Source organism: Magallana gigas, chromosome 8 (genome assembly GCF_963853765.1).
Source record: "Magallana gigas chromosome 8, xbMagGiga1.1, whole genome shotgun sequence".
Classification (NCBI taxonomy): domain Eukaryota; kingdom Metazoa; phylum Mollusca; class Bivalvia; order Ostreida; family Ostreidae; genus Magallana; species Magallana gigas.
Genome location: NC_088860.1, coordinates 41,025,482 through 41,035,097, shown reverse-complemented (window position 1 = coordinate 41,035,097; position 9,616 = coordinate 41,025,482). Strand labels below are relative to the sequence as shown.

At 37.6% G+C, this 9,616-nt stretch overlaps 2 protein-coding genes across 2 annotated transcripts; one reads left to right on the top strand and one right to left on the bottom strand.

The window, feature by feature from the left end:
• Positions 1 to 4,950, top strand: LOC136270939 (pre-mRNA-splicing factor CWC22 homolog). The gene is made up of 2 exons (XM_066069954.1): positions 1 to 1,388; positions 4,568 to 4,950. The coding sequence occupies exon 1, from the start codon at positions 121 to 123 to the stop codon at positions 1,381 to 1,383; it is 1,263 nt and encodes a 420-aa protein (XP_065926026.1). The 5' UTR covers positions 1 to 120; the 3' UTR covers positions 1,384 to 1,388; positions 4,568 to 4,950.
• Positions 4,951 to 5,024: 74 nt separating this feature from the next.
• On the bottom strand, positions 5,025 to 7,577 carry LOC105319515 (uncharacterized). The gene has a single exon (XM_066069506.1). It carries the CDS (start codon positions 6,198 to 6,200, stop codon positions 5,169 to 5,171), a length of 1,032 nt encoding a protein of 343 aa, XP_065925578.1. The 5' UTR covers positions 6,201 to 7,577; the 3' UTR covers positions 5,025 to 5,168.
• Between the last annotated feature and the right edge of the window lie 2,039 nt (positions 7,578 to 9,616).

The following is a 9,616-nucleotide window of genomic DNA, read 5'->3' as shown; positions in this document are numbered from 1 at the left end:
ATTTCAAATATTTCCGTGAGATATAATAATGCATTGACCTTCAATTCAACAATAAAAATACAGCTCTTTAAAGTGTGACTACCTATAAATAGATAAAAATCACTCAGGTATGAAACCCCGATGCGCATGCCCAAGGTAAACCCTAACCGTTCGATAGATACAATCGATGACTTTCAATTCAGCTCGCCAAGTGTGTACACGTGTTTACGTGTTCGGATGGCCAATGCCCAACTTCGTTCGCCGGGGCCTGGACAGGCTACGCCGGCTCATGACGAGAGAGAAAGCTCACCCGCAGAGGCGGTTGAGAGCGATAATACAAAGGTAGATGAGTCAGAGGACTCTCAATGTGAAGTAGACCATGTATCTGTGGCTGATAAGACAGAGGATGATTTTCGGCGGCAGTGGTCGTCAGAGCAAATTCGGAATGATAAAAGTAAGTCCGGCGATGTTTCTATTAGAACACGCTCAAGCTCTAGAAAACGCAAGAAAAGCAAAACATCAACTGATTCAAGCTCAAGTTCCTCTAGTTCTAGCTCCTCTAGCTCCTCCTCAAGCTCTAGTTCCGAGTCTGACTCGGACTCTGATTTATTCTTATGTTCTGAGAGCACAAATTCTAAGCCAAAAATCCCTAAAAAGATTCTTAAATTTGTCACTAAGTACGCAACAAAAGGGATTAACAAAAAGAACAGACAGGCTATTGCTAAGATTTGTCCCATACCTCATTCTAAAAAGCTTCAGGGCTTGTCTTTGGACAGATTTTTCAAGAAAATATTTTTCAAGGGTAAAAAATGGAATGGAAAGTTAGAGAAAAATAAAGTAAATACCCAGATGAGAATTTTAGATGCTTTAGGGCCACTTTCTGTTTTATGGAGCGAGGCAGAGCGAATAAGCAAAACAGGCAAGGGCATGGACCCCTCTGATGTTATTCAGTTTGTCCAAAGAGCGATCATGTTTGTAGGGAATGCCCATTTCCTTTTCAATACTGATAGGCGTAAGGCAGTGTTAGCTAAAACAATGCCAGAATCTGTAGATGTGCTTTCTGAAAAAAGGTACAAGAAATCATTGGGAAAATGTAAAAGTGATTTATTTGGGAAACATTTTCTAAAACAATTAGCGAAAGATAACAAAGATAATAGAGAATTAAAACAGCTATTGTCTAATGGCAGCGATAAGAAAGTTTGGTCACAAACAAGACAGTTTTCTGACAGAAACCGCCAGTTTTTTCTACAGAGACCCTCATCAAGCCTCCAGTATGGGGGTCGCAGACAGACAGACAGGAGGCAGTTCACTCAGAATCAGAGATACACACAGTACCCACAATTCAAGGGTCAGGGAGCAAACCAGAAATATACAGTGCCTCCCAAGAAATCAGTCACTCAGTGAATCAGGTGAGTCTAAAACGGGTAGAATTATCAGAGATCGATCGGAATCTATCAAAATTCCTGTTTTTCAATGCTGTAGAAATTCCCCAGTCAGTGCCAGTTGGGGGACGTGTAAAACATTTCTATCAGAATTGGAAAGTAATTACACGGGATCCTTGGATCCTTCAATCAATCAAAGGGATAGAAATTCCCATATTATCAAATCCTTTCCAGGGAAAAATTCCGATTCCGTCGAGATTCAAATCAGAGGAACAGATTTTGATAGATTCCGAAATAGAGAATTTAGTGTTGAAAAATGCGGTACGGGAGACAACTCCCACAAGCGATTCCTTTTACAGCAACGTATTTTTGGTACCGAAGAAGGGGGGCGAGTTAAGGCCTGTAATAAATCTAAAAAATCTGAACAGTTTTCTCCCTTACGAGCATTTCAAAATGGAGGGGATACAGCTGTTAAGAGATCTCATGGAAGAGGGAGATTGGTTAGTAAAACTAGATTTAAAAGATGCGTACCTGACAATAAACGTGGCAGAGAAATTTCGAAAATTTCTGAAATTTTTTTGGAAAAACAAAATAATGGAGTTTACATCCCTTCCATTCGGAATTGCAATAGCACCGCGTGTGTTTACAAAAATTATGAAAATTCCAATTGCAATTTTACGTCGTCTGGGTATACGGCTGGTGATTTACCTAGACGACATTCTGATTATGAACCAATCTCTCACAGGCATTCAATCAGATCTGTCAACAGCTGTCTATCTCTTAGAGAATCTAGGGTTTTTGATCAATCAGGAAAAGTCAGTTCTAGTCCCTTCACATGTAACGGAATTTCTGGGATTCACTGTAAACTCAGAAACAATGACCCTCTCTCTCCCAAAAGAAAAGGTGATAAAGATAAAGCAGAATTGCTTAGATCTTGCGAGTCGTCAGTCTGTCTCTGCTCGGGATCTAGCCCAATTAATAGGACGTCTGACGGCTACAAATCAAGCGGTTCTACCCTCACCTCTTCATTACAGAAGTCTCCAGTTATTAAAAACAAAAGCCCTGCATACCGGAGGGAATTACGACCATCATGTACAATTAGACGAGGATTCGAAACAAGAACTAATATGGTGGTCTTCAAAACTAAGCAAATGGAACGGGAGAGCTTTAGTCCGTCCCCAACCAAACATTATTGTCAAATCAGATGCAAGCCTGAGAGGTTGGGGTGCAATTTGTCAAAATACAAAAACGGGCGGTCTTTGGATGGAAAACGAAAGAGATCAGCACATAAACGAGTTAGAGCTCAAAGCAGCGTTTTTAGCAATTCAGTGTTTTCAGTCGAAAATTTTAAAAAAGCACGTACTATTGCAATCGGACAACAAAGTAGCGATAGCATACATAAACAACATGGGGGGTACAAAATCAAAGAAATTGATAAATCTTGCAAGTCAGATTTGGCAATGGTGTTTGGAGAGGGAAATAACTCTTACAGGGGAGTACCTACCAGGGGATATGAACATAGAGGCAGACTGGGAAAGTCGTCATTTCAAGGACAAGAGTTCTTGGAAATTAGATCCAGAGATTTTTATTCACCTAATGAAGATAATAGGCCCTTGTACAGTAGATCTTTTTGCAGACAGGACAAATGCCCAGCTGAACAAGTATTTCAGCTGGAAGGAAGACCCTCATGCACAGGCATTAGACGCGATGCTACAGACGTGGAGGGATATAATGGGTTACGCCTTTCCCCCGTTTTGCATGATAACGTCTTGTCTAGCGAAGGTGAGGGAGGAGAAGTGCCAAATTGTGATCGTTACACCGACATGGCAAACACAGCCTTGGTATCCTCTCCTCCTTCAGATGTCGATAGACTTCCCAGTGCTGATACCGATGGGCTCGAGAACCCTAACCTCTCCCCAGGGGGAAGTCCACCCTCTGATAGTCAACGACACATTACAACTAGCAGGGTGGAAGGTATCAGGAGATATTACACTTCAGAAGGTTTTTCAGAGCAAGTTAAAGAACTTCTCTTGCACTCTTGGAAACCAGGCACAAAATCCGCTTACGACAGTGCCTGGTCGAAATGGAATAGCTGGTGTTTGGAACGGTCAATTGATCCCTTTTCAGCCCCTTTGGCCTCTGTGTTAGATTTTTTAGCCTGGATGTTTTTTCAGGGCTATAAATATCGAACGATTAATGTCCATAGATCGGCAATATCCTCAGTGTTACCGCAAGTGAATGGAGTTTCTGTAGGACAGGTTCCTATTGTAAAACAGTTGTTTAGGGGGATATTAATAAAAGACCCCCCTCGGCCTAAATATGGTTTTTCATGGGATATCAATGTTGTTCTTAAACACTTATTAGACTTGCCTAATGATAACGAACTTTCTCTTTTACAGTTGAGCAAAAAATTTACCATTTTACTTGCTCTAGGAGCCCCAAAAAGAGTCTCAGAGATTGCTAGATTCGATCGTCGTTTTATGGAAAGAAAGGAGGGGAGTATCGTGTTTCACTTACCAGGTCTATCAAAATCTCAGAGGGATAATAAATGTAGATCTGTTCAGTATGATAAAACAGATAATGAAAAACTCTGCGTTTTACATTGTTGTTCCGTTTACGAGAAACGAACTGAATCATTTAGATCGCAGCTTGAATCCGAACCTGATCCTCTGCTGCGTACAACCAAAAAACCTCATAATAGAGTTTCTGCACAAACAGTCAGTAACTGGATAAAATCTGTTATGTTAGATGCAGGTATCGATACATCAAGATTTCAAGCGCATTCGTGCCGGATGGTCTCTTCAAGCAAAGCGCATAATACTGGAATACCTTTAGAAGAAATTCTATCAAAAGCAGACTGGTCAAATGCGCGAACATTTAAAACATTTTATTTGCGCAATACTCCATCTGATATATCTTATACACGTAATGTTTTGAATATGGTGAGTTTGGTAATTTTCGGCTTTAAACATGCATTATTATATCTCACGGAAATATTTGAAATATAATTGAAGATTTTGTGAGGGCGCGAAGCGCCCGAAATGAAATATAAATTATATGATAATATTGAAGTGAGATATAATAATGTACTTCCCCCCCACCCTTGCCCGATTATTGGCTAAGGAGGGTGGTACTGATTAATTGTTTATGTATAAATATTACATTTCACATTACAGTTGGGTTAATTTGTGTCGTATGTGTTGTAGGAGGATAACTCTGTACCAACAAACGCCACGACGCCCAGTTGAGACAACAATAGTGACAGATGAAAAACGATCATAGTGAATTGCTGAACAATCCTGACTGTGCAATTTGATGAGAATAATTAATATTTTTTAGATATTATATAAATTCTGTCAAAATTACATTTTGAAGTTTTCTTTTTATGGCTCGCATTGAAAGTCATCGATTGTATCTATCGAACGGTTAGGGTTTACCTGGGGCATGCGCATCGGGGTTTCATACCTGAGTGATTTTTATCTATTTATAGGTAGTCACACTTTAAAGAGCTGTATTTTTATTGTTGAATTGAAGGTCAATGCATTATTATATCTCACTTCAATATTATCATATAATTTATATTTCATTTCGGGCGCTTCGCGCCCTCACAAAATCTTCAATTTAGCATGGAACTTGCATGTGTATTTACTGAGCAAAAAAAAATCATCTTATTTTCTCCTTCGTTTCACTCCTCCGAAAATAAATCTTTTCTTGTCTAATTCAAAAAACAACAACTAAATGAAATAGGTTAGGTGCGTTCGTTACAAGATCGCAAATAAACAAAGGTGTAAATTAGACTAAACAAATTTATAAGCCCAAATTCATCGAAACTAAAAGTTTTTTCTGAATGCTGTCGTCGATATACCCATCCTTAGCCTTATCAGAAGCCCAACGCCCGTGTACTTTAAGTAATCTATCTGGAACGTTATTGTTCGAAGCAGCAGTGGCACCCCCACTTCTTAAACTATGTAAAGAAAATTGTGAACCGTCAAGGCCAACGTTGCTGAGAGCCGATAACAGAATCTCTCTTGCTCTGGTGTAAGACAATGGTTTAGATGCATTTACGACTTTAAAAACCCCCAAAGATTTCTTGTAAGTTATAGCTGTAAACAAATAGTCACTTGCAGAAACATTCAATTGCAATAATGAAATATATTTTTTCAACCAAAATATGGGACACATGTCATTTCCAGTTTTTGCAATAATAACTACATTTCCTCTTCTGTAAATGTCAGTTTTGCTTTTAGGTATATTAATTTCTATGAAAGCTTCTTTCCATTTGATATCACACAACCGAATTTTTGATAATTCGCTGAACCGCAAAAATCCCGAAAATCCTAATAAGCACATCAAGAAAACTCTCAACTTCAATGCATTATCTGGATCCTTTTGGTACTCCTCCTTAAGCTTTAGAAGAATGTCAATGGTTATTGGTTCTTTCTTATTAACTGGTTTCGCAAGAATTCGTTTTCCACCTTCAAGAGTAAGCTTTAGAAATTTTTCCTCACACGGATTAATGCATGAAGCTTGAGAATGAATCCAATTTATGCTATAATAAAATGCTTCTAGCACTGACGATGACACTCGTTGTTGTACAAGACTGGTCAGAAAAAGGGACACTGTAGCTACTGAGGCTGGTAGTGGTTGAAAATTGTGCTGCAGACACCAGACTTTAAATCTTTTGAAATAACCATCATATTTTTGGTTTGTTGCGTTGGACTTTGCACTTTTAATAACACCAGGCAAGAGATTCACAAAAACGCCAAGTTGGGGATGTTGTTTAAACTTCAAGATGTCTTGCCAGTGGCCTTGACGGTTATGCAATGTCTGTAAATACATCAGAATAATAACTGATTAATTATGACATTAAAATAAAATAACAAAAAATATGATTAACGTATATTTGGCAATACAATAATACCATTAATATATACAAATCTAAACAAGAGAAAACGGTCATCTCTTTATGATACAGTCCTTCACTTTTTCATATGTTAATATATAAACAAGAGAAAACAGTCATCTCTTTGGGAGCACAGTCCTCCACTCATAAACGTATATACAAACAAGAGAAACAGTCATCTCTTTCAAAAGCACAGTCATTCATCAATGTAAATTAGGTTTTAAAACCATATAATACAATCAATAACGATAATGAGTACAGTCCTCCAAAACTCGCTATGTAGCATCTATATTCAGCACAAGTACATTACTGTTGAATTTATTGGCTGCAAAAATGCTATTCTTGTCAGAACCTGCACAGAAAAAATGTAAGGGTTTTTCATATTCAACATGCTGTTTGATAAACCATCGAAAATTTCCTGATATGTCAACAATAGCTGGCCAGAAAACTGAAGATTTCCATTTCGGCACCACTAACACACCCTTTGCTTGACAATGAATAATATGCTTTATTGCCTTGCTTATTAGATTAATAGGCGGTACTAACCAATTCATATCTTGAGCCCAATCAAAAGCGAATGCGTCTACGCCGCTACTGCCCGGCGTCCAAAATTGAGAATAAAATTTTTTAACTTTGAAATTTGAAGAACTTGCAAAAACGTCACATGTGAAAGGTCCCCAAGCTTGATCAAAATAATGAAAAATATTTTGGTGTACGCCCCAGTCGTCATAATCAAAAATCTTGCTATAAAAATCCGCCTCTTCGTTGTTTTTTCTGGGTATCCATGCCACAGAAAGTTCTATATTATTGACCAGACATGTAGAATAAATAGAAAAGGCTAATGACTGTAAATTTTGTTTCATGCTACCTGTTTGTGAAATCTTTATAACGTTTTGATTGTCCGAATATAATTTTATAAATTTATTTTGCAACATATGACAAAATGTTTTCATAAACAAATCAACAGTTTTTAATTCTCTATATGTTGAACTTTGCTCTCTATCAAAATCGTTCCACATTGTATGAAAAAACTCTTTGTTTGATTCCAACAATACGCCAGCGCCAGCATAATCGCTTGCGTCAGTGAACACCATTCGATCAGGAATGCGGAACCATGGAGAGATAACTCTGTTCGGTACACGCAACACGTTGTCAAACCAGAAATCTAATTCATCGGATTCTAACTTTGATAATTGTATAGATTGATCCCAATAAGCTGTTTTAGCAATTAGGATAGATAAATTCCTTGTGAACATTTGACAAATTGGACCTAAAGCGAATTTGAAAGAAATTATGCTGCCGACAATTGAAGCTAGCTCCGAGTCATGTGTTTTGCGTGCCGAAGGTAACAGAATTCAATTCTCTTTTAACGAAGAAAGGCTGAGAAGTCTCGAGCTGATTGAAAGAAAATTTATGATAGACGATATTAGCGAAGTACTAGACATCATTAAAAAAGAAAAAGAGGCTCTACGTCAAAGAAATAAGATCCTTCGCATCGCCGACAAGCATGGTTGGGATACCGTTAAAGAATACACGGACTCGGATTTGGCCGATAATTCTGAGGACGCTACTAAACTCCGTTCTGCTATTTCCCGTGCAGCCGCCAAGAAGAGAAGGTATAACCCGTACAGTTACGACAACAATGATTATCAGTCCGCTAAGCCCGGGATATTCGATGGTCTCACTCCCAGACAGCTTTTTCGTGGGAATTCGGGATTCCAGCAATATAACCAGAGATTCAACAGACCAAACACTGCGTACTTCAGAGGAACCTATCAAGTACCGAGAAACAACGTCATCTGTTTGTACTGCCAACTTCCAGGGCATTTCGCAAGATTCTGTCCATATACAAATCAACAACAGAGAGGACGCCCAGCCACAGCCCCAGAATCAACCGTTACATCTGACGCAGACACCAGAAAACAGTAAAGTTGAGTACTGTTCTGATTTTAGTTTGCTAGATGTTAAATCAGATTTTGAAAATGCAAATTCTGTTAAGAATCGTTTAAAACATTCTTGTAAATTTTGGGAAAATGTGTTAAAACCGTCTGATTACATTTTGAATGTAGTTAAGTTTGGTTACAGGTTAGAGTTTGAGGATTTACCCGATAGAGTTTTTCTGAAAAACAACAAATCCGCTCTGGATAATTCAGGTTTTGTAGAAAGATCAATTTTCAAAAAATGACGTCTGTTCTACATTTTTCATTAAAACAATGCCATATTGTAAACTCCGTTTATAAAAAAGTATGATAGATATCGAAAAAAGAAAAACAGCTATGACAAGCTAAGATTCTATCCTATATTTTACCAAAATATGGTAATTTTTAATGATAGGGCAATTTTTGATGCTTCGTGGCTCTAGCTCTTTTTCATAGTGCGCTATGAGGGTACATCAACATTTTTTAGTTTCGAGACTCTTAACGCACTTTGAAAAAATATGCATAAATCACAAATTCTGGAATTGAATGTTTAATCAGTTGATAGTACATGTATGATGATTTGTTAACACTAGTGAATCTAATTAATTGTATTTGAGAGCGGGAATGGGGATGGGGATTAACCAAAGTTACAGGTCAATTACCAGTGCATCATTTAATTTATTACAGGCGAAGGTCCCCTACCCCTCATTTTTTCTTCCAGTATGATATACATATATACAACATATCATATTCGGCAACTTGGAGTAAACGTTTAAGATCGGAAAAAGAAATAATTATGCTCTGTTATATTAAAAAAACGAGTTGGCCAAACAATAATATATCTCCATTGGTATGTTAAGGAATCTATTAGTGTTTCAATATTAACCCTCTTTTCATATTAGAATCAAATAAATAACATCAATATAAACAAATTACATTAACAAACATTAAATTATTATAAACTTAAAAATAAGCATTAGGGTGTGGCATTTTTTCTCGCACTGATCTTTTAAAATATTATATGTATATTGTTTTTGATTAACATAACTAATGTATCCTTTTTTCACATCATGTTTGTTTATAAGCACATGCAATTGAAGCCAGTTGAAATATGTTATACATTGACCTCCATTATCAATATACAAGTATATAAATCACATTCGTTCTGACATAGCTCAATGTACCAGATAAGAAGTAAATTTACAAACATAAAAAAGAAATATGAAGATATTTTCAATCAATCCTGGCGCTTTACAGCAGTTAGATGCCAGGGTTCAGTTCTTTAAATTTTTTATTTTCCCAGTTTCCCGTTGGCTCACCGTGCGTTCATGTGCGCTCACCGTGCGTTCACTTGCGCTCTCCGCTCCGCTCCGTTCCCGCTCATCGTTCACAAATCGCCCACCGTGCCTTCACAAAGATTTCGCCTTGCGCTC